The sequence below is a fragment of the Sceloporus occidentalis genome, unplaced genomic scaffold (genome assembly GCF_023333645.1).
Source record: "Sceloporus occidentalis isolate IW3139 unplaced genomic scaffold, rSceOcc1.0.p SCAF_5, whole genome shotgun sequence".
NCBI classification, from domain to species: Eukaryota; Metazoa; Chordata; class Lepidosauria; order Squamata; family Phrynosomatidae; genus Sceloporus; species Sceloporus occidentalis.
The window spans coordinates 81,963,255-81,988,584 of record NW_028316985.1 but is presented as its reverse complement, the minus strand read 5'-3'; the positions used below and the strand labels follow the sequence as shown (position 1 = coordinate 81,988,584).

Below are 25,330 nucleotides of genomic sequence, written 5' to 3'. Positions count from 1 at the left end.
TCCCAATATTAGTCCTGGTATTCTATCATTTGAAGATGGAATATCAAATTAATATCAAAGCTGAATGTGTTCAACAAATGCTGACCTTGTGTATTGCTGCTGTCTCTGTCTCATCATCACATTTCTGTTTGCTATGGAAATTTGGCACAGAATGCGTTTGTATAACAATCTGTGGAAAGTGATGTTATCCTTAATTTCTCTTGCAGTCTTGACCTTGAAGCTGTATCATCATTATGTGAAATGCATTTAGAAATATTACAGCACCATAAGATTATTTCTTCATGCTTGGAAAGTTTTAGATAAAGTGGCCACAATCCTGTATGCTCAGTGTAATGTAACAAGTCTCCATGCAGACCTTATTTATTTATTTAGGTATTTATATCCTGCCCTTCAGCCCTAATGGCTCTCAGGGCGGCTTACAATTATTGTTTTTAATCAGACAGTTCCCTGCCCTCAGGCTTACAATCTAAAAGACACGAAACAAAAGGAGAAGGGAATGATGGAGGGAAAAGGGATGAGGTCCAGTGGTTCTTCTCTCCCTCTACGGCCTGGACCAAGGCAGATGGATTGGAGGGAGGGCTCTTCCTTCTTCCTTGTTATGTTACCTTGGCTTGTTATGTGCCTTGAAGTCATTTCTGATTTACAGTGACCCTAAGGCAAGCCTTTTGTGAGGTTTTCTTTGTTCAGAGAGGGGTTCCCTTTCCCTTCCTCTGAGGCTGAGAGCGTGTGATTTGCTCAAGATCACCCAGTGGGTTTCTGTGGCTGAGTGGGGATTCAAACACTGGTCTCCCGAGTTGTAGTCTGACTCAAACCACTACACCACACTTGCATCCAGCCTAGCAAAGCTGGCTATGCTAGACTGAGCCATATACCACCCCCAATTTACCAAGCAGCCTCTGAAGCCCCAGTCATGGTCATTTCATGCTTCTTGGGGAATGAGCAAGAACACAGAAGCAGCTGGCTATGTCCCTGTAGCCAGATGTGAAATGATTACAGCAGTGCTGAGACTTTTGGAGGACGCTAAAGAATCTCAGTGCTCATGTCCTCAGTCCACATCAACTATGCAGATGCATCCAAGTGCTTATGCAATCCCACAGATCACAGAATAGCTGTGCAGGGTGTTCAGAAGCTGGGTGGAGGGCTTTGGGATGGGGAAAGGAATACCAACCCCTGCAGTGCTCAAAAAAGGGCATGCATGCAGGGAAATTACATATGCATATGTCCCTAGCAGGATGCCAGCCAGTGTTTATTTCTGTGTGTGGCTGACAGTGGGAGGGAGAGAGTGGGAGAAAGAGATTTTTTCAGACACTCCTGTGAAGCTTCTGCAGACAGGGTTGTATGAAGCTGAATTCTATTTAAATACTACAAAATCCTAAATGTAATTTCCTTCTTCTACTTTCAGATTACACAATATTTTTCTCAAACAAGAAAACTATCTTTAAAAATAAGATTTTTAGAAAGCAAGTAAAGGGTGACTTCCAGATTAGTAAGAACCATTTTGCTTCAGTGTGTGATCTATTTGCATAAGATGAGAACAAAGCATTATTTGTACTGAATGAAATGTGCTAAGGGATTTTGAGGCAGCAGCAAAGATGACAAAGTCTCTGGCACCTATTACTGACACTGATGCAAAGTCTTGAGAATATTAACATGATGTAAGTGCTGTGATCATGAAACAGGGAGAACATGGAATGCAGATCTTTTTATAGCAGTTTCTGAAGAAAAGAAACAGTTTGACTGCTATAAGAACCTGATACGGACTGTATTGGTCAGAAGGTACTTAGTCCAAATGCTAGTCCCAGCTAATCAAGAGCCATTGAAACAATTTCAACATTAAGACCAGGAGACCAGAGTTCAAATCCCAAGTTGGCCATAGAAACCCAGTGGACAACACTGAGCAAGCCACACATTCACAGCCTCAAAGAAAGACAAAGAAAAACCCCTTCTGAACAAGAAAACCCCATAATAGGTTTGCATTATGGTTGCCATAAGTCAGAAATAACTGTAAGACACACAACAACAATTCAACATTTATGTAAATCACACTGATTCAATATGTCCTCCCTGTTTGGACTAGCAATTGGATTTAGCTCAAGGATTTGTGTTGGCAATGTAGGAGTATGAAGTGAAAAGATATCACAGAAAGTATGGAGGCTGTGCAGCAGTTGGTGACCCGAAATAAAGGACAAATTTGGCTATCAACTGAGACATGGGATTTTGAAGAAGACTAGGTAGAGAAGTCAGTCCTATAGATTGTGTGTGTTTTGAAATGTATTATGCATGAGTTACCCAGGCTATTGCAGACATGACAAAAAGAATAGCATCAATGAAAGTAAACATCAACAAATGAAGTTATTAATCAAAATTACAATGCAAAAAAACTAAAAACAAAAAATATTAAAATTGCAAAACGTCTGTCAATTATATTAGGCAATACAATTACAACTTTCCTCAGTAAGACTAAGAACATTTAATAACTAATGCATCTTATAAATGAAAAATCTAGAAGCAGACAATATCAGGCATATTTTCAACAATTTGGCAAGGATTCCTGCCTCACTTTCATGGCATACTAAATAAATTTTGCTATTCTAAAAGTAACATAATAATTTGAAGCTCTCTGTGTTAAGATTTAAGAACACAATACCTTGACTCTCTTATTATTCATATTAGAGATGCTATCTCCTCAAAAATACTGACATTTTTATTAGTAGGAACTATTATCTGTCCTATCAAATGACATAGTACACATCAAGTTAGTCCTAAAAAAGAGAGGAACTTGTAACATATCTGGTGATAACGTATCTGGTGACAAGATGCAATCTCAGACAAAATAATCTATTTTGTATGTTTCTGTTACCAAATTCAACTATTTTATCTTAAGTATGTTTGAATACAAGATCAGCAAATAAACCTACAAATGTTTCACTGTGAAGAATAAATAGAGAGCCAGCATGGTATGTGGTTTGAGTGTTGGGTTAGGACACTGGAGGACCAGGGTTTTAATCCTCGCTCAGCCATGGAAACCTGCTGAGTGACCTTGGGCAAGTCACAATCTCTCAACCTCAGAGAGCAGCAATGGCAAATGCCCTGAGAACAAATTTTGCCAAGAAAACCGTGTGGTAGGTTTGCCTTAGTGTCACCATAAGTCAGGAACAACTTGAAGGCATACAACAAAAGAACACACACAAAATGAATACCTGTAAAGAAAAACATCAATTTTGTTTAGCTAATACAATTCTAAGGCAGGCATGCCAAACAAAAAGCTGGATATATGTGATATCTGGCTTGAATATTGCAGTTTTAAATGTTGATTTCAGATTCTAAATGATTATAGCGAATAATTAAATATGATCCTACAGACAGAATTACTATGTATTTTATTTTGCATGGCTTATTGTAAGGGGGAAATGCTACACTTTTCAGTTTTCACTAACACATTCTCTGACTATTGAACTGCTGTCTCTACTCTGGACACTACCTGCAACAATGTTTAGTGCTGAGATTTTGTGCATATGATGGTAAGCGCAGTGGCCCAGTCTGTGTGATGCTTTTCATTCAAAAAAGAAGGAGCAGTATAGATAAGGGTTCAGTCAATCAATCAATAGTTTATTCAGTCATTGACCAGTATAAAATAGAATAGAAATATAAATACTGAGGTAATAGTATGATCAAAACAGTACTAATGACAAAGCTCTCCTAAATTTGGGTGTTATAACATAATATAAATACGAAGCTGGATGTGATACCACCATATGATTATTTACCAATATATAATTAGAAAAGGCGGCAATTTCAGTCTGACCTTTGATATCCAGAATAGATAAGGGTTCTGTGGATGCTTTCCATTCTTGGCTACTTCATGTATTAAATAAATACTTCAGATGTTCCTGAATTTTTGTTTGTTTTGAGGTCAGTACTTTGAACTGCCTCAACAGCTTTGTCAACTGCTACTAAAACAAATACTGAAGTTCTTTGCACCACTTTAAAAAAACAGTCTTCATTTGCTTGAGTTTTTATTGAGTTTTAAATTTGAACTGGAAAGTGTGTTTTCCTCTTCAATGTGTGTAGAGATTTTACTGTGAACCTCCTGTTTTTCCTGCACTTTACTTTATTTTCATTTTGTCTTTAGAGGTATATAGGGTGTGATTGGTGATGGCTGGATCACACACACATTTGAGAGAGCACCAGAAACCACTGGTGGCCTCTTGGATTTAGTTTGTTGTGATTGAGGAAAAACAGCTGTGCTTTTTGAAGCTTTTCACAATACCGTTGACATCCATTGTCTCAAACAGTTCATTTGTTACATGTGGACAGTTTTAATACCTAGTCAGGGTATTACTTGTTGATGAATTTAAGACAGGGCTTATTTAAACAGTCTAGTGGAGATAAGACCTGTGTGAAGTTTTTGAATGTGTGAAGTTTTGGAAATGACCTAACTGTCAGTTCTTGGATTATATGTCATATCTTGCTTTATATTGGACAGAATGCATTGCCAGCCCCTCTCCTGGGGGAAAAACACAATCCAGTGGAAGCAGGAGTAAGCAATCTGCTCTTCCCACTGCAGCCCATGAGTGTCCTCAAAATCTGTTCCAGAGGACTGGGAAACCTTTCAGAGCCATTTTGTGATCATCTCCAAAAGCTGCAAAGAGCAGGGGAGAGGGAGAATGTTCTTTTACACTGCAGGTTCAGTGTGATGCTGGACTTAGGCCACTGTTGGGTTTGAATACAATTGAAAGGTTAGAAGTTACGTTCCTACTCTAAATCACTAGATTACATTGTTCCTGAGGCTTTGCATTTATTTGAGCAAGTAATTTTACAAGAGGGTTGCTGCGTGCAGGAAACTTGTTGATTGATTAAGGAAAAAATTGAGATACTAACCTTAGGGTTGCCATGAGTCAGAGATGAGTTGAAGGCACACAACGACAACAACACTGTAGTACTGTGGGAAATTGTAAAAAAGGGGACCCAGAAAAGGAAGTTTTAGCATTTATGAGAGAAAGCAGCCAGAATGGATATGTCATAGTGTTTTTAAAGATGATACCTTTTAAGTTATAAAATTGTCACACTTGTGATCATTTAAGAAGTATAATTATGGTATATATGTCAGAAGGCTCCCAGAAATATTAAAAAGAGAAAGGATATTAACTTATCCTTATGTTTGTTTGCCTTTTACTCCCATATAGATAGGAATATGCTGTTATAGGTAAATGCATGTGGAAAAGAATGTTTCAAGTATACACTGCTGTAATGTAAGCCAAGGACTGGGCACAAATACAGGGATAATACTGCCAGGTTCTTAATCATGGATAAAAGATCATAAACAGACTGCATGCCCTTTCTACGCTTTCTCCTCCAACCCTTTTGTCAGCACTTCTTTTTTGGATCTGGCTGTTTTCCCTACAACTTAAAAAACTTGCTCTGGTGGGCTGAGAAACTCTCTGAAGCAGAGTTTTAATGTCACTTCATCATTAAATCTTGGCCCCTGGTCTGCACTGTGTTGATGAATTTTAGCCTTAGGCAAGGCTGGTCACCAAGCTTCAAGCCATGATTAAAAGTTAAACTTGGTTTGTCATGAGAATAGCATTTCAACATTAGCTCCTCTGCTTATATATTTTTGATTTAACAGGAACAGATGTCTCAGGTATTAGATGCCATGTTTGAAAAACTGATTGAAGGAGGGGAGCATGTCATTGATCAAGGTGATGATGGTGACAACTTCTACGTAATTGACCGGTAAGTTATTTGCCTATAGTAGTAATGATGCAAAGAGGGCCTGAGATTGCAACATGACATAGAACAGATTCTACATTATTTGCTGTGTAAATGTCGGTACAGGACACAGATCCATTGCAAAATAGATATTGTATACAAATAATATACAATATACAAATTTGTATTATATAATACAAATATTATATAGTATATAAATTGTATATTTTACAGTATACAAATACAAGAAGAGGGATGTGGTTAAGATGCCAATTCTGACAATCAGAAGGTTGGCAGTTGGAGGCCAAGCTCCCATCACTAGTCCCAGCTTCTGCCAAGCTAGCAGTTCAAAAGCACGCATATACAAGTAGATAAATAGGTACAACTTCGATGGGAAGGTAACTGTATTCCTTGCAGTCATGCTGGTCATATGGCCACTGGACAACACCGGCCCTTTGGCTTAGTAACAGATGAGCACAGCCCCCTACAGTTGGACGTTCACGTCAAGGGAAAACCTATACCTTACCTTTACAAATAATATAATACATTTCAGTGAATTAAGTGCATTTAGGTGCTTCAAAAATAAGTATAGTAACTCTTACTAGTCACACTGCACTGCTCCACTTTTCTCTGCATAATTAATTAATTATGATTACATTGTTTCCACAGATGTATCATATGTACACTAGTCAAAGTATGCACACTTGATAGCAGGCTTAGGTGGTGTAATGCTCCACACGCTCCATTAAATATAAACTAAATAATGTGTTTTCATATTGCTTATTTGTCCACCCTACACCTGTAAATCTTGAAACAATTTATTCATATTTTATTTCAGTTGGTTAATAGAATCTATCAAAGCCATTTTAAAATAGAAGTTAAAATACTTTAAAATAAATATTTACCTTATATACATTTTGAACATTTGAATTTTATCCACATAAAAATGCAGTGACTTGGATTTGGGAATAATACAGATCTAGGAAATGCATATTTACATATGTGGTACTGAAGGAGACTTTCTTTCCCCTGTAACTCTAGAAGAAATTAGAAGATCATGTCTGGTGAATCAAGGATCTAACTTTATTTAGGGGAGGGGGGATGCATTTGTGTCTCCTACCCTGACAGATCAAAATCTAAACCAAATGGGATCTGTGATCAATAAGCTTATACATTCTAAAATATTTTGCCAGCATTGCCAAATCACTGTTGAAAAATGCAGGTGCTGGGAAAAGTTAGCAAATTGATGGAAGCCAAAAACTTCTAGGTATCAGTTGGTCATGTACAGACTCCTGTAAGGTAAACAACCCTTCCCTTGTCCTTGCTACATAACCCATTCCTCAACCTCTTTGTGCTTTACGAAACAAAATATGCAATGTAACCTTCCCATTGCCAGCTGGTTCTTTTGAAGAATTTCCCCAGCCCCAGAATGCACAAATAACAGAGATGCAAGCATATTCAAAGTCATTTTAGGTTACCCAATAGCAACCAGTGTCTCTCTCAAAATTCATTCCGGTAGCATCTTGCTGTTGGCATCTAATTTGCTGTTAGTGACCTTAACTGCAAAAATGGCAACCCTTTGAGTAACATACTGATTTTTTTTCTTTTAACAGGAAGGTTAGTTTCTGTTTTCTTTTTGAGTGCTTTGTTTTCTTTAATACTAGTGCCAAATAGTGTTACATCATGTCAGAGTAAATCTGAGGTTCAAAAACAAATGCTTTAGTGCTTTAGTCTCACATTTATGTAGTCTGTCTCCTGTTGGTATACCCCAGAATGGTCTTTTCAGCCACTGACACCCATCTGTTCAAAACAGAAATGGATAGAAAGCCTTCTGGTGTTTTGCTTTTATAGGAAATTGCAGATTTTTCATGTTGATGATGACATTTTGCACTTGGTAGATGCCACAGAATGGTTATCGAGGAAATATGTGCTTTATCAGTTTGCTATATCACATATTTATTCAAAGATTTTAAAGAAGTGTTTTCTGATGATTTCAGTACCTGGACTAAAATCTATACCACAGTGTTGAATTTGAAAATTTATGTAACCAGATATAATTAAATATTCTAACATGTGTTTGATTTTGCATTACCTGAGTTCTAATTAATGTATTAATTAATACCGCAAAATTGTGAATTGGTTTTGCAGCCTTTCAATCATTGTAAGGTTTGCAGAGTCACAAATTCCAGTCTAAATGATTACTCCTGGAACTATCTTGGCTCTAAAAACTTATAAGGATTGAGCTTCCATCAAGGAAACTTCACAAACACAACTGAAAAGTCATTTTGATAAATTTAGACAGTTCATCACAAATAAAATGTCTTAGGCCAAGAGGAAGCTGTGATTGCTGAGCCCCAAAAGTTTTAATGTAGCACCAAAATGAGGCCAAAACGGATGCCAGTTTAGGATGGGTTTGTTTTCTTTTAATTCTGCTTATCTAGGATACAATTTTCATGAAAGTTATATTGAAATAGTTTAATTTTAACCTTATAGATATTGTATATTTTAAATGATGGCATAACCAGTCTTCAAGCACTTTGTATGTCTTACAGAGGGACATATGATATCTATGTGAGATGTGATGGTGTTGGAAGGTGTGTTGGCACCTATGACAACCGTGGGAGCTTTGGGGAATTGGCTTTAATGTACAATACACCCAGAGCAGCTACAATCATTGCTACCTCTCCTGGTGCTGTGTGGGGTTTGGTAAGTATCTTACTTTCAGAGCCAGCCCATCTTGACACTTAAAGTTGAAGTAACAGTAGATTTATAACATGGAGCACAGTTGTGTTACAGAGCAGTTACTTTGGTTTCTTCAAAAATCAGAGTGGTGGGTTTTTGATTTGTTTGTTTGTGTGTTGTTGTTTGTTTGTTTTTTTGCTGTTTTCCTCATTGTGATTATATCTTTCAGTGAAGGATTACTAATCTGAGTATTTAATTGAGCGATTTACTGATGTATTGTTTAAAACATCATAAACTGGCATATGAGTAAAAACAAAAATTCTACAAACATGAGAGATGTTGTTCAGTTGATTGGGCCAAACCTTTAAAGGGTGTAAGAAACAGGCCAAATGAAGTGGCCGCTTTGGAGGTATGCTGATTAAATGACGCACACCCCAGCTGAGGCTGGGCTCCTGTTCTTTTGAATGGAGCAAAAAGGAGCCGAGATAATCTGACTCCTGGTAGTGCTGGTCAGCCTCTGCATCCATGGCCTGCCCTGGGAGTGAGCTGTGAGGACAGTGAGGTTCCACCCTGCTGCCAGCCGGAGCGAACTCAGGCTGCTCTTTCATGTCTATCCGTTCTGGGCCTAAGTCAATTTCATGTGTTTAATTACATTGTCTAACCAATTAATCAATTGAGGCTAAAATCTTACACACACTTTCTTGGGAATAAGTCCTGTCGAACATATAGGACTTATTGTTTTTAAGCAAAGATCCATTAGGATGGGCTATAAATGCTATAGCCCTAAGTAGTAGGTTTTTTATTACTTTAAACTTGAAGAAAGTACTTTATGAATTTAAAAATCAAATTGATTAATACCGTCTAATTAAAAATAATAATTGTAAGCTGCTCTGATAGCCTTTAGGGCTGAAGAGCGGGGTATAAATACAATAAATAAATAAATAATACTATGAATGATCTGTATTTTTTTATGACTGGAATTCATTATCAGTAATGGCTAGTATCCAAAAGTGTACTGCAGTATCTAATACAAGGTGAACTGTAACTTCTCTTTGCAGCCCCCTGTGACATCAAACCCCCACTCCAGGAGTTTTTACAGCCCCCCAGAACTGGTTTTTTTTTTGGGGGGGGGTGCATTGGGTGCTTCAGGAGGGAAGGTAGATTGATCATCCTCAGGGAATCAGATGGATCCAACAGACTTAAATATTTTGACTCAGGGTAGTGTAAAAACACTCAGAATATTCCATCCAGAAAACTGCTATGCGCACGATCATTTGCATTATACATTGGAACTATTGATACTGTTTCATTTTTCCTTTTATAGGACAGAGTAACATTTCGAAGAATCATTGTAAAAAATAATGCCAAAAAGAGAAGAATGTATGAAAATTTTATTGAATCACTGCCCTTCCTTAAATCTTTAGAAGTAAGCTTTTATTGTTGTTTCAGGAATTTTAATTCTAATGTTTTTGTTTCCTTTAGTTCAGGGGTGGGAAAGTTGAGATCTTTAGTGTGTTATGGGTCTGCACTTAACCTTAGCTCAAACCAGCATCGCTAGTGGTGAGGGATAATGAGAGATGATTTCCATCAACATCTGGAGGGCTTCAAGTTTGCCTATCTCTGCTTTAAGTGCAGAAATAGGCTTTCTGCAAACATAGTTTGGTGCAGTTTTGTTTAAAATAGGATTTTAAAAATAGCACAGCAGTGTTATATTTCCTTGGTAGATGTACTAGTTATAATGTTATTCTTAATTCATAGGGTTTTTTAGTGCCATGTTCATATCAGATACCCCAGTGATAATTTCCCAAGGACAAGAGTGATTTTTAAGGTTCTGTCCTTCTTAAATTACAATTTCCAGTTTTGTTTATTTGATTTATTAAAATATCCCCTATTCCATCATAACTTAGATCCACTCGTCAGAGCATAATTTTATTTGGCACTGTAATGAAGCCAATATCAGCTCCAGCCAAGCCTCCAGATCTCCTCTAGGTATTCCAGCATCAGGATCTGAGAGCTGAGAAGGGTTTTTCTGATGTTCTCACTCACTGTATTACTTCCTCCCAAAGGAGGGCCTTTCTAACAGACTTCAGTACTCAACCAGGTGTGGTTGTATATGTATATGTATGTATGAAAAGGTGTGCTCCTTCAGATATTGAGGTCTTGAGCCATTTAGGAAGAAAGCCAGTGTGGAGTAGTGGTTTTAGTGCTGGACTATGACTCTGGACACCAGGATTTGAGTCCCAGGTCGGCCATGAGACCCACTGGGTATCTTTGGGCAAGTCACATGCTCTCAGCCTCAGGAGAAGGCAATGGCAAACTTCCTTGGAACAAATCTTGCCAAGAAACCCCCATGACAGGGTTTCCATAAATTGGAGATGACTTGAAGGTAATCAACAACAACAGCAAAGCTATTTTGGACTTTGTTGGTCAGCACAAGCAACTTGAATTCAAACTTGAAGTCAATGAAATCTCTTTAAATCCCGTGTTATATAGGATGTCCATATGGCATATAGTAGTGTGTATGTAAAGAAAAACCTCAGTGTACACTCATATGCACCAGAGTTGCTGTGCCACTGGCTGCAGTCCCTGAGCCTGAATCTCTGAAAGATACACAGTCAGCCCTCCACATTTGCAGCTTTGACTTCTGTGGATTTGATTATTTGCGGATTTGATTAATATGGTCTTCTTCTTTGGAGTCTTTTAAACAGAAGCTGGATGGCCATTGGTGTTCCTGTGTAGCAGGGGATTGGACTTTATGGCTCCTGTGGTCTCTTCCAACTCTGTGAGTCTGTGATTCTCCCTAGCAGTCTCTAGGTCTTCCAGTGTGAATCTCTGGTCAACATCTGACAGATGTTGCTTAGCAGTGGCCCACAAACTTTAAGAGATTTTGGACTTCAGTTCCCAGAAGTCTCAGCCACGTTGGCTAATAGTCTGGGATTCTGGAAGCTGAAGTCCAAAATCCCTTAAAGAGCACAGTTTGGGGGGGACCGCTGTGCTAGAAGACCTAGCGATTCCTAGAGATAACATTCTCCAGGCATTTGTAGGTCCTTCAGTGCAATTCTGTGGTCAGTGTCTGGCAGATGTTGATTGTAGAGTTGCGCTGGAGGACCTAGAAATTCCTAGGGAAGTTTTATCTCAGGTTAAAAAATTGTGGATTTTTTATTTGTGGTTTTTCCACTTTCATGAGGGTCCTGCACCCCTAACCTCAGTGAATGTGGAGGGCTTACTGTATTTCTAACCAGATTGCTGCCATGGTATGTGACATTTAGTTTTATTACTTTGTCTGGATGCCTTTATCAGAACATACCAGACAGAAAGTGACCTCCTCTACTGCACCCATGTTTTTGAGGGGGTGAGCTGTTTTATTGCCCTGTTCAAGTCATTTGAGCTCTCTCTCCTTTCAGCTGAATAGAGAAGAAAAGTGCTGTTAGCCTGGCAAATGCCCCTGCATGGCCTTACTAGTACAGGGCACCCCAGAATTCACACAGGACAGCTGAACAAAACGTTCCAGGAATAGCAAAGATGGGCATTCCACAAACAGTAGAAAAACAGTGGTGGTATAAGACATATGTGTCTGTAATTAATGTGAAATTTTGGAGGGGATGCATGTATGTTAGCATAATTTATCTTCCCTTTTGTTCAAGCTTTCTGAACGGCTGAAAGTGGTAGATGTGATAGGCACCAAAATATATAAAGATGGAGAACAAATCATTGCTCAGGTATGTTGTATATGTTTGGTTTAGTTAGTTACTGTGTACTTGTAAGTTAGGCGGCTGTTCTGAATTGATAAACAATGTGTAGGAAAAAAGTCACTATTGATAGTGGAGCAGCTCCTAAGACAAGTGTTGGAATCACTAACAGCCTAAATACCATAAAGGCACCAGGGTCCACCTGATCTTGGAAGCTAAGCAGAGTTAGCCTTGGATGGGAGATGGTCAACATGTTCCAGGTGTTGTAAGCTATATTTGAGAGGGGGGGGGGGGGGGGGAACAGGCAAAACCACCTCTGAGTATCGCTTGCCTAAGAAAATGCTATGAATTCATGGGGTCGCCATAAGTCAACGGGTGACTTGGAGGCATATATAGACAAACAAGTTGTTGGAGGGATGTCCCTTTACCATGTTATGTAAAGCCATATAATGAACAACTTGAAAATTTCCTATTCTGTGGGGTTTTTTCCTGAACACAGAAAATACTATTTATATGCTGTTCCTGCCATGTGTAAAGTAGTGCTGTTAATATGTTAAGCTTTATTTATTTTTACTTATATCCCTCTTTTCTCCCATGTGGAACCCAAAATGGCTAAAACTGTATAGTAAAACAAAATTAGCGTACACAGGACTCCTTTTCTGTTCTCTGCATTGTGTTGAGATTTTTGTACTACTGAATCAGTTTGGCTCTTCCCTTTAGCAGCGGTACTTTCTAAGAGAAAGTAAGTCCTATCTCCAAATTCTTCCTTTACATCAGTAATGGCTGCACAGTCAGGCTTTAAGCTAGAGCCTTTTTTCTCTTCTAAGTTACAGGGTTCTGCTATAGTTTTTGTACCATCTATTTACTAGAGTGAGTTTAGGGTTTATTGTTACAGGAATGATAGTGCTGAATGTCAGGGTTGTGTGCTGACTTCTCTTTGCTTTCTTGGTGCAAATGACAGTTATAAACTTGTTTTTGTTGTTCCGCTAACTACAGTTCTTCATGGTACCTGAACTGTGGTTTCTAGTATTTTTAGCGTAACAAACCATGATAACCAAATTGTGCCTCAACAACTATAGTTAAATCCAAGGGGAACACGTGACTCTCCAGTAGTAGATCACAGTTCCCATGAGCCATTGGATATACTGTCTAGGACTGATGGGAATTGCAGCCAGTGATGACATTTGGAGAGTTGTATGTTCCCCATTCACGGTTTAAGATTCTGTATGACCCATGCTACTGTCTCTAGCTGCTACAGGTGCTCCATGTCAATGCTGTTGCCCTTTTAAAAGTACTTTTTCTTTGTTCTGAACAGGATGGACAAAGTAAACTATATATTTTTTCCCTTGGCACAGTCCTCGAAAAGAGTTAGCAAACAAATCTGTAGAGAAGGCACTGCTGCTTTTCATCCTGTGTCTGTTTAATTTTTATGGCACCTGAGAGAAAATTAATACATAGTTTATTTCCACCAATTCTTAGAGAGAACACTTTGACTAGTAACCTTCCAGATTAATTTTAGACAGCTGAAACTTTGGCAAGCTGCTACTTTCACCTCACACTTTGGACTTTGGTTACTTCCCATTTCTACTTTTTCCCAAGTTAATATTTCAAGATTGCCTGAAGGAAATAGCAGCCAATTTACATATTATCTGCTGATAATGTTGCAAGGGAACAGTCTCCGAGAGCAATTAATTACTTCTCTTTTGATAGTAAGGATGTGGAAGCTGCTCAGTTTATGAAAAAGAAAGGATAATTTCCCACAAATCTAGGTTTTTAAAAAAAATCTGTGTGTGTCTTTTTAAAAAATTAACATATAACAATTAAATAAATATATTAATTTATGTTTCTGCTACCTTTTCTTAAAAGGGAGATATGGCTGACTGTTTCTTTATCGTTGAATCTGGAGAAGTGAAAATTACCATGAAGAGAAAGGTACAAAATGCGTTAATGCAACATGTGAAATCTTGATGTTTTTCAGGAAAGAGGATACAGGCGAGGTTCAGTTTATATTGGAGCTGTGTTCCTGGACAGTGTAAACTGAAACTGATGTAAAAGGTGGTAGGTACTTCCATAGACTTGGAGACCAGGGAGATGCATTCTAACGGAACTGAAGTAGCCAGAAAGATAGTGTTTATACATAGTCCACCACCAATTTCAAAGACATTTAAAGCATAAAACATTAGAGTGTACCTTTCCTAGGCTAGAGAAACACATCCCTTTCCAATGATACGACTCCAGTTGCTCCTTCCCAGCAAGGCAAATAGAAGAAACCACTTCCAGCCACACCAAAGCTCCTCCTCATATTCCTGTTATAAGCAGACAAAGGAAACTTCTTCCTACAAGGCAAGATTCCAGTGTCTTCATCCCTCTTATACCTCTACTTCTAAGCAGACAAAGGAGACCATTTCTGGCCAACAATGCCAAGACAGCAGTTTCTTTCTGCTCCTCTCCCCGCAACCTAGGCAGGTAAAAGACACTAGTCCAGTCAGCTTTTCATTTTGCTCATAACTTTGTGCCAGGACTCCATCCAACCTTACTGTCTCACCTCACCCTTCTTACTCTTTGCCTATAGTACAGGTGTACTGGGAGACGTGTGCATCTCCTGTCTCTCTCTCCATCCATGGAGAGACATTGTAAATTTGAAATGTTGTAAATTGGGGCGACACCAATTGTGATTCATGTTGCATGTTCATCACCCTATATTGAATATTAGTGTGGTTTTAAACCTTTAAGCTTCGGCTGATATGCCAGCTGTGTCCCTTCCTGGACCCGGGTGACCTAGAAACAGTAGTACATGTGCTGGTAACCTCTCGGCTTGACTTCTGCAATGCACTCTACATGGGGCTACCCTTGTGCCAGGTTTAGAAACTTCAACTGGTACAAAATATGCCAGCCAGATTGGTCGCGGGCACATCCAGAGCTGATCACATTACACCTGTTCTAAAATCTCTTACTTGGCTGCCTATTAGTTTCCAGGCAAGGTACAAGGTGTTGGTTATTACCTTTAAAGTCCTACATGGCCTGGGTCCAGACTACTTGCAGGAACATCTTCTTCCACATAATCCACTCCTCACACTTAGGTTCTCTGGGAAGAACCTACTGCAACCCAAGACCAGGTTGTCTGTGGTGACCCAGAGCCTTTTCATCTGTTGCTCCTAGGCTCTGGAATGACCTGCCAGACGAGATCTGTCATATTACCACCCTAGAAGCCTTTAAAAAGGCCATTAAGATAGATCTCTTCTGGCAGGCCTTTCCAGATTAGCCTTTCTAGATTAGCCTCCTCCTCATTGACATTATTACCCCTGCCCCCCCCCCCCCCCGGAGAAGACACTTCTCTCACCCCAAACCTACCCACAATTTTTAGCTAATTTGTAATTGGAATCTTTTTTATTTATTTAGCCACTTAATTTCTTTTTATGGTTTTTGATTAATGTTTTTATGCTGAGGGGGTGCGATATGGGGGTTGCTCCTTTTTAATTTTAATTTTAATTTTTCTGATGTTTTATTCTTATCGTTGTTGTAATCTGCCTTGTGACCCCTGGGAAAAGTCAGAATATAAATAAATTATATTATTTTTATTATTTATTTGGTATCTACCTGGGTGTTTTATTATTTCCTCCTTTCTTCTAGGGTAAACAGGATGTCGATGAAAATGAAGCTGTTGAAATTGCCCGGTACACTAGAGGGCAATATTTTGGTGAACTTGCTCTTGTAACTAACAAACCTCGAGCTGCCTCAGCATTTGCACTTGGCACAGTCAAGTGTTTAGGTAATGGAAAGTAATTTGTCTGTGTGTGTGTGTATTACGTTGCTTTCTTTCCTCGTGCAGAGAATAGCACCACTTTGGTGAGTAGGCATATGTTTTCTGTACTCTCTGCTCTTTTAAAACCAAATTTAGTTTCATTTGTAGCACTGAGTTTCAGGTTTTTATTATTGACAATATAGTGAACTCAGATGTATTTTAACTGTTCTCAGTAAGTGGTTGAAAGTGGCATTGCATTGATGTAGGAATTTGTTATTTACAGTGTAAATCAGGTGTGGGAATTGTGTAGCCCTTTAGATGTTGAATTGAAGCTCCCAGCACTCTTCACTTGTGGCTGTACTAGTGAGGTCACCAGTCTGTAGATCACCACTTTGAGGAGCAATGCTGTGGTCTAAAAAGTCTCCCTGTCTTTTGTGAAGGCTTTTTGAGAAAGCATAGAAATGCAGAGGAAGAGTTACAAATCCCAGTAGACTGACAGTACATTTGTGGCTGTTTTAGATTCTCACTGTTTTTTTTTTAACTATGCTGATTAAATATGGGCTGCCTTAACAACCTGATTGACATTATTTAGAATTTGGCAATATAAATGTTATATTTCTTTCAGTCCATAATATATATTCATTCACTGATTCTCCCTTTGTCCCCCCCTCTCTGTCTCTAAAATTTTTTTAGTCATGGATGTACAAGCGTTTGAAAGGCTTTTGGGACCTTGTATGGAAATTATGAAAAGGAACATTGCGAACTATGAAGAACAGCTAGTTGCTCTGTTTGGAACAAATATGGACATTTCTGATCCCAGTGCATGAAGTAAAATATGAAACCACAAGATCTGTTTATGAAAAATAGCACAGTAGTGGTTAGTCCACTGAAAATGTGTCTATCTTCCTGTAGATGCTAAGCATTTTTCTGTGATTTTACAGGGGACAGGGTTTCTTTGTGGTTTTTTCCCTTCAATTTTTATTTGGCTTTTTGTACACAGTATTTCAGATGTATCAGTAAACGGAATACAGACATGGTAACATTGGCTCTATCTTGAAGAAGAATTACAGCACCAACACCTGAGTTTTCAGGTAACAGCTTTCAATATCAGCCCGTTAAGTCTTTTATTCAAGTTCAGTGAGTGCTCTGTATCCAGTTTTGGTGTCATAACCTTTTGGGACTTCAAAAGAAGGCCATACATTCTATAATTGCAAACATTTTCTTTTTAAAACATCCTGGACTGTAACCCAAACAATGTGTGCATATTGGCATGTCTTTTAATTTCACTGTCCTGACCCACCTGTACAAGAGAATACTCCTGAATCCCCTTCTCCTTTTGTGGTAGTTTGTTTTTTTAGGACAAGGCCTGGGCTGCTTTCAAAAGGAGTATTCTGCTTTCCTTGAATATCTCTCTACACATTCCTTTGGATTGCAGAATATTTGTTGATTAAATCTTTTCCTGGTTGATTAATAATCAATGGTGTCTGTAAAATATCTGCAGGTAAATGGAATCAATTGATGTCAGTGGAGTATTTGCCACTGACATAAAGTCAGGGTTTTGTCCATATGTCAAATAAATGTGATATATTGAAAATATTAGTGTACCCAGTGTTCACAAGTATCTAGTGCAAAGGTTTACACGATACATTTGGTTTCCTGGCTGTTCAAAATTGTATCAGCATAACTTAAGGTGGATTTATAGAAGTTGCATTTTTAAAAGGTCTCCAAACAATAAAACATGGCCTTGTATTTTGGATAGCTTTTATGACCTGTGTCTGATTTTAGCCTTTTTAAATTTTTATTTTTTATAATATTCAAAAGTAAGATATCAGATTTCATTTAGGTTTGTATGAAAGATGCTGTAACACCCTACAAAATGTGGTTTGTATTTGTATGTAATATGCTTATTTTTTGTGGTTGTATTTATTGTGTATGTGTTATTTTGATTATACACACTTAAGCCTCCACTGATTAGAAGAGTGAAAAAAAGTTAACTTCAATTCAAGGAAGAATAACTTCAGATATGTTATTGTCACGTTCTGTTTGCCTATAATGTGCATAGATATAACCTTGATAGCAGTCTTGATTCTCCTGTAATCTGGGATTATTTTTCAGGATTACAGGTTGACAGACTGATCCACAAATCAGTTAAAATAAATTCTTTGGATTTGGGGTGTCCATTTTCTAGAGAGTTTTTACAGTCCTTTATTTTAAAATACTGTTGATCTTTCATCTTAAGTGGACTTCAGCACTCCTTCCTTTGCTGGTTTTAGTTAAATGGTACTTTTAGCCACTGCACTTAAAATCAGATCTAGGAAACCTCCACACTGCAGAAATTACCCAGTTTGATGCCACTTTAACTACCATGGCTGAATGCAGTGGAATTCTGGGAACTGTAGTTTTGTGAGACATTTAGCCTCCTCTGTCAGAGAGTTCTGGTGCCACAATAAACTTAAAACCCAGGAGTCCATATCTTTAAGACATGGCAGTTAAATGTGTGTCACACTGGATTATTTCTGCAGTGTGGATGCAGCCATAATCTTACCATGAAATATGCCTCCTTGACCTTTCACTGCTACATTTACCTAGCACATAAATGCTCTGGTCTTCAGTGGAAGGGATATAGAGAAGAGACAAAGTTGCAGTGTAAGTTTGTACTTGAGTACATTTATTTCTGTTAATAGGAATTTTTAAAATTGAGACATTTTATATGCATTCAAGATATATTTACATAAAATTGATACACCAAATTGTGACTTGTTTCCCGTTATAATTTTTGTTGTTTATGTATTGTCCTTTTATTCTCTTTTATCTTTTAACAGCCCCTGAAGAAGAAAACATGTTGAGCTTAATTGCAAGAGTAAAATCATCTTTTTCAGCAACCTGAGACTTTGTCTCTCTACATCACTTCCATTGAGTGTTACCAGTCTATGCTTTTTGGTTTTCAGTGGGCCAGAAAAGATTTTAGGAACTTGTAAAATGGTGCCGCCCTAGAGGGTGCCTAGACAGGTCTGTAGGGACTCAAGGCATCCAACTATGTACCTGTCTACAGCACAGGGGCCACCAGGTCTGAATTTACTTTTTGCCACTGAAGTCAGATGTTTAACTAAGCTAATTCAAAATAACCATGTAGAAAGAAAACACCTGTTTTGTCTGTCTGTCTGTTTTAAATAGTTCAGTCTTCCTTGTAGGAACTGTCCTGTTGACAGAGGTGTCAGGATAGTCTTTGGTCTTTTAATGACCATTCTTCCATCAGCATAAAACTCTGCCATTTCAACAGTCATGGCACAGAGTTGATCCTTGCATCTTGGAGTGAAGGTGTGTGTGTGTGTGTGTGTGTGTGTATGTGTTAATAAAATTATATTTATTTTATTTTTGTTTATTGCCCCACCAGAGCCCACAGGACAATGTCCAATGGGCATATAATTGCAGAATTAGTGATTGGTTGGAATTATAAATGTATTATTATTCAGCAATATTATTAGTATTATGTTATTTATATAATACACTATGATATAAAACAAAGGTGGATGTGTCAACATTTTACTTAATCTTCCTGTAAAGGCCTAAATCCAGTTTCTTGATTAACTTAGAGTCATTGAATCAAAGGGATTTTCATAAGTATTGACTTACCATTCACCAGCTGATTCTGCGTTTCTGTATCAGATGTGGGAATCATGTAACCCCCCCCCCCCCCAGATGTTGTTAAGATTGTAACTTCCAGTGATCCTGACCAGCACAGCAAATGTTAACAAATGCTTGGAGGTGCAGTTCAAAAACATCAAGAGAGCCATGTAATTCCCGCTGATATCTTACTTTGATTGGGACTAGCAATTGGGTTTAGGCCAAATTTTCTTTGCTTTTTTATCTGAACAAGTGGATTGTGTCATGTAGTGGAGAGAAAATCAGGCAGCAGACTGTGGCTTGCATCCAAAGATCTATGCCAGGAATTTCACGTACTGAAAAGAGCTTTTTTTTTTTAATGGAGCCTACCCACAGCAAATGTTGAATATTGAATTAAGATTCTTCAAAAACATGGTGATACAGCACGGTGAGTCAGTGGGGAAAAATCCCACACTTAAAGTAACTCTTTTCATCCTGGCCCCACTACTTTGGGATTTTATCTGTGTTAAATTAGTGTTATTCAGGAAAGTAATGTTGTGATTTACACACATGACAAAGACTACCAGTCAAAGCCAAAATAAGTCACTTTGCTGTGTTCATTACTGTAAATTATTGGTACCTAGACATTAACCTTTCTGTAGAATTGTAGCACTGATTGCAGTGAATATTAGGCCTGCAGTGCTCATAGACACACTTCCAGTAAATGAAAACTAGTTGATAGAATCATAGAATCACAGAATTGGAAGAGACCACAAGAGCCATCCATTCCAACCTCCCTTTTGCGATGCAGGAAGACACCATCAAGGCACCACGACATATGGCCATTCAGCCTCTGTTTAAAAACCTCCAGAGAAGGAGACTCCAAGAGAGTGGGTTCCACTTCAACACTGCTTCTGCTTGTGAAAAGGTTTTTATAAATTGTGCTGCCACGGTCTTAGCTCTTCCCACTGTGATCTTTCAGTAAATATGAAAGCAATCTGTAGTGGGAAGGAGGTATATTCATACAGATCTAGTGTATCTTCTTACTGTAAGACACCCCATGATCTATTTTTGAAAGACAAGATATAATTCCAATCAGTGCAAAGGTGTATGTAAGGGGAACGTCTCAGCAGTTGGTACCTGTGAATAGGATTCTTCTGTTTGTGTGCAACAGACAATCAGCAATGCATAGCCAGTTTTGACAGTGGCAGTCCCTTGCTAAATAGGGTCTGCACTGCATTCCAGGTGCCTCTTCCTTTTTACTTTGCAGTTGAGAGTGCTTGTCTTGCATTGTGAGAGACCCAACAGCACTGGTCATTTATGTGCATCCATCTGCTTGGCTACTGAATGCTTGCACTGAAGTCAAAATGTAAGTAGTTAGCTGAGCCTGTGAAGAAGCCTAGCTCACAGAAGATCAATGTCACATCCTCCATCTGGAGGCATGGGTGCCGCCATAAGCAGCACAGGCAGCAGGACTTTGTGGCAGTCCTGAGCAGGAGGACTTGCACATCTTGTTATGTCATAGAGTCAAACCTGTTCTGGTTTGCTACTGTGCATGCTTCCCATATGCCACTTGTTTCCCAGGTACAACCAGTAAAACATACCAGTCAGTATTAATTTTCAGCCAGGGAAACCTGGGTTAAATTTCTAACTCAGCCATGAAGCTATACTGTATCACAAGATGCAGCTAGGATAACTGAAATATGCAAGTACCTTGAGAAAAACGTGGGGAGAAAGAGCATCTCTTGTGCCTAGGGGTATTTTAACTTTGTATGAAGAGGAAATGTCACGTTAGGGATTTCTTTTGAAAAAATAATGCCTTTCATAAATTCATGCATACATGAAAAAAGGAACACTTGTTTATTTGCCTTTTAAAAATATGATGCCTGTGCATGTCCAAAAAGTGTATATTGTATGTGTCTGGTGAGTGGGATTGTGTTGCTCCCTTGGCTGTGCCTATCGCACTCCCAGGTGTTGCAACCAGGTGTTGGATCTGATGTTAGCACAGAATCTTTTTTTACTATCTCTAACCCTTAAAATTAAGGGTTAAAGATCAGATGGGTTGGATTTATGTAGATTTTAGTGACATATGTTAGAATCCACTGGAATATATGAAAGGTAGCTGGGGAAAACCAGCTCTTTCAATGCACATGAATAGGATCAACCATTTATATAATCTGAATGAAGAAAGTAGAAGAGGCATAGCTGGATGCCACGGTGCATCCTTGGCATGCAGAAGTTTAGATCCTCAACACCTTAAGTTAAAGGAATCTCAGGCTGAGTTATGACATGGCTGCCTGAAATTCATGAGAATCACTTCCAGAGGAAGATATATTGGACTACACTAGATAGACCAACAGTCCAATTTAGTAGGCAGCTTCATATGTTCAGACGTAATGGCTATTACTGTGCCGCTTCTCCTCAGAGAAATTAGCTAAAGCCTAAACTAGGACATCTTCCAACATTATCCCAATATCTTCCTGTTTCGGATTGTCTTATAGTGGCCAGGGTTTAACTGCTGTATTTACAATTAATGGGACTTAGGAGATATTTGGATATATGTCTGTATGTATTTTCATGTATTCCTTGTTTTGTTCAAAAGCTTTGTAATCTGCCCTGCAGTCTTTAGATAGAATTTTTTTTCCTAAAGCAAAAATAAGGATATAGTCAGTCCTCTTCCACCCTCTTACAAGAAATTTGTGTATCACTTCTTTTTCCTGAATGTTAATGTTCTGTCTTTTTACTGATGCCTCTTTTTTATGGTACTTATCAGTTGGTGAAGATTTACAATGTACAAAGTTAATAAATAATTTTGAATATAGAATATTGTGGGTCAGTAGATTGCTTTGCCGAATCAGTTAAATTATTTCATACATTTTGCTGCCAGCAAGCCCCAAAATTTGCAGCAGATTATGAATAGGAGTTCCCATGATGTTTATTCATTTAAATACCATGTTGTGACTATTGTGTTTGCATTCATCAATAAGTGAGACACTGGCACTCCCTCTGCTGGATCTGGTTGCTATAACTGATCCAGTTAAATAAGGATATCTTGAAACACCCTGGGAACCGAGATGCCATATGGAGTTGTACTGCTGACTTAAAGCGTGCTTAAGATCGCTATCTAAAGGTGTGGCTAAAATAAATCCTTACAGTTAAATTACCATGGAAGATAAAAATTAACATCTTATCTCCTAGATTACTAAGGGCCTTGACATAATTTTTGTGGCTAAGCAACTTGTTGTTTTTTTTTCAGGGCTGCAAAAAAGTAGCCGTGGGGCTGAATGGGGCTCCTCCCCAAGGCTGTATTTATAGCTCTGACCCACTGCCAAATTACTTATTTTAAAGGAGAGAAGGCTGGATTGCCTCTGTGGAGGCCTTCAGGTGTGGCAATTAGCTTTTCGTGGGTCACAGTCCCCCTAACATATTAATTATTGTTTTAAAATACTCATTTTTTCCAAACTCAAAGTCTGTTTCCATCTGCTTCTGGCTTTGTTTCTTTGCTTGCCATTTTTGGCAGTCTGTGAAGCCGTGTAGGGTCCCAAATGCAGGAAATTGGCCCCTGGACCTGTCAAAGTGCCTTTCCTGGTCTATCCGAACCATGTGTATCTTTCCCAACTGATCTTTTCTCTCCTCCCAGTCATGCTTAGGAGAGACCTTCGAGATTGATTCCAATACTGTGGCAGTGTAGAATCTTGTATAACCTTGTATAAAACACAAAGTTCTGAGCTATGCTGGCCTGCCTCTTTTGAACCAATCTAATAATGAATATATGCAATATTTCCTTATGTTTTCACTATTTCTTTATCAAGTTAAGTACAAACAACACAACCATTTAATGAACAAGTGGAACAATAAATAACAAGAAAGAATGAATGAATTCAACTTAGTTTCAGTGACTGCCATACATCTACAGAAATCTGTGGCTGAGATGGAAGAAACCATCCGTGGAGCCATCCATGCGCACCCCGGTACTGCACCAAGCTGAGCTTTATGCAAGTGTGGCAAGAAGAAAGCCATTGCTTAAACAAATCCATGTCAAAGTTGGGGACCTCCCCCAACCTCTGCATTGCCTGGGGATGAAGGGAAGTGTCCTCCAACCCCAACCTCCGACATGCTGTGCCTTATGAGGATGATGGGAAGTGTCCTCCAAGACCCCTAACACTGACATTCAAGTCAGCAATAATATATATATATATATATATGTGTGTGTGTGTGTGTGTGTGTGTATATATGTGTGTGTGTGTGTAAAGATAGATATAGATAGATATAAAACTGTTTATATAATATATGTGTGTGTGTGTGTATATATATATATACAAACACACACTAATACACACACACACATATATAAAATTAAAACTTTGTATATATCTATATATATACATAACCGTGTGTGTAATATTATGTATATGTGTGTGTACACACACAGACACACACACATACATATATAATTATATATACACACACTCATATATAACATTATAACTTTGTATATATAATTGTGTGTGTGTGTGCATACATAACCGTGTGTGTAATATTATGTATTATCCATTCCCTTTACCTGTTCTTTCCTCTGCTCTGATTGGCTGCCTATTTCTGAGGGGTTTAGTCACAGGTACTTTGCTCTATGAAAGAGGTTGTCATCTGGAATTGTTCTGTATTTTGTCCTGACCAGTTTCCCAGTCTCTGCCAAGGAAAAGCATCTGCACAGCATGATGTTTCCACCACGATGGTTTATTGTGGGGATGGCCTTCTGAGGAGAGTGAACAGGGTTAGCTTTGTGCTACACACAGTATTTGCAGGAAAGTAAAAAAAAAAAAAATCTTTGACATGGATTTGTTTAAGCAATGGCTTTCTTCTTGCCACACTTGCATAAAGCTCACCTTTGTGCAGTACCTGGGTGCGCATAGATGGCTCCATGGATGGTTTCTTCCATCTCAGCTGCAGATCTCTGTAGCTCCTTACTATTTGCCTCCTGGTTGTCTCTATGCTACCCAGCAAACTCTGAGACCTTCCAAAGACAGGGACATTTAATCTGAAATCATGTGGCATTGAAAACGCACATAGGTGGACTCCATTCTGCTGCATATGGGATATCTGAAGGTGGTGGGTTGCACCAGTTTATTTAGGTGTATCACCTCAAGGGCCAAAGTTGTTGTTTACTTAATGATTGTGCCACTATATAATTCCAAATGAATCTGTTTTAATTCCAGACTGTTAACAACAAAATGTGGAAAAGTCAAAAGGTGTACGTGTGGGAATACATTTTCAAGACATTGTAGCTCATGCTTTGCATAAACAGCGTTTTAGACCTGAAATAAGGGAGGAGCAGTTCCTAGGGATAATGTCCCAATGGTCTGGATGGATGACAGAAGTTTGAATGCCATTTTAAGAAGTGCAGGTGCTTCAGTGCCAATACCTCATTCACGCAGCACCACTCTTTAGCAATCAGTTTATTATTTTTACCCTCCTTCCTTCCTTCAAAGAAATATTTCAAGCATCAAATGCTGTCTTAAAATTGCCTATGGGAAGTACTGTATTCCTGCAGGAGGACAGCACACAGAAATCCCTTCCCAGAAATGTTGATTGCTTGTTAGTTGTCTTCTTGCCTTGCTTTCCACTACAATAATTTTGGGTCATATAGTTGCTGTTGATTAAAGTGAGGGTAGCTAATTATACGGGGAGTTTAGGGTGAAAGGAGACAGGATCCTGTAGCTTCTGGCGTTGAGTGCAATGACTGAGTTGTTCCAGGAAGGATGGTCACCCTATTTCCACATCAGGAGAGTCATGAAGGAGTTCCTAATTAGGGCATAACTGGAAGAGCAACATTCATTCCAAGAGAGAAAGGGCAGTAAATCTGAATTTCACAACAAGAGAAGGAGCAAACTGCTGCAAACCT

The 25,330-nt window shown here is 38.6% G+C and overlaps 1 protein-coding gene across 2 annotated transcripts in view; it reads left to right on the top strand.

Annotated features, from left to right (window-relative positions):
- Positions 1–22,166, top strand: part of LOC149312391 (cAMP-dependent protein kinase type II-beta regulatory subunit-like) — a 60,190-nt gene extending 38,024 nt beyond the window's left edge. Inside the window, exons 5-12 of one of the 2 annotated variants that reach the window (XR_016281251.1) lie at positions 5,630–5,736; positions 8,265–8,418; positions 9,719–9,820; positions 12,039–12,113; positions 13,950–14,015; positions 15,714–15,852; positions 16,519–16,916; positions 18,648–22,166. Coding sequence is in view for 1 of the 2 variants with exons in the window: in XM_089524526.1 (XP_089380652.1) it covers positions 5,630–5,736; positions 8,265–8,418; positions 9,719–9,820; positions 12,039–12,113; positions 13,950–14,015; positions 15,714–15,852; positions 16,519–16,652 (777 nt within the window). In the remaining variant the exon portion in view is untranslated. Of the gene's footprint in view, positions 1–5,629; positions 5,737–8,264; positions 8,419–9,718; positions 9,821–12,038; positions 12,114–13,949; positions 14,016–15,713; positions 15,853–16,518; positions 17,300–18,647 lie in introns of those variants that run through there. The other variant, XM_089524526.1, reaches the window with a different exon arrangement.
- The last annotated feature ends 3,164 nt before the right edge of the window (positions 22,167–25,330 follow it).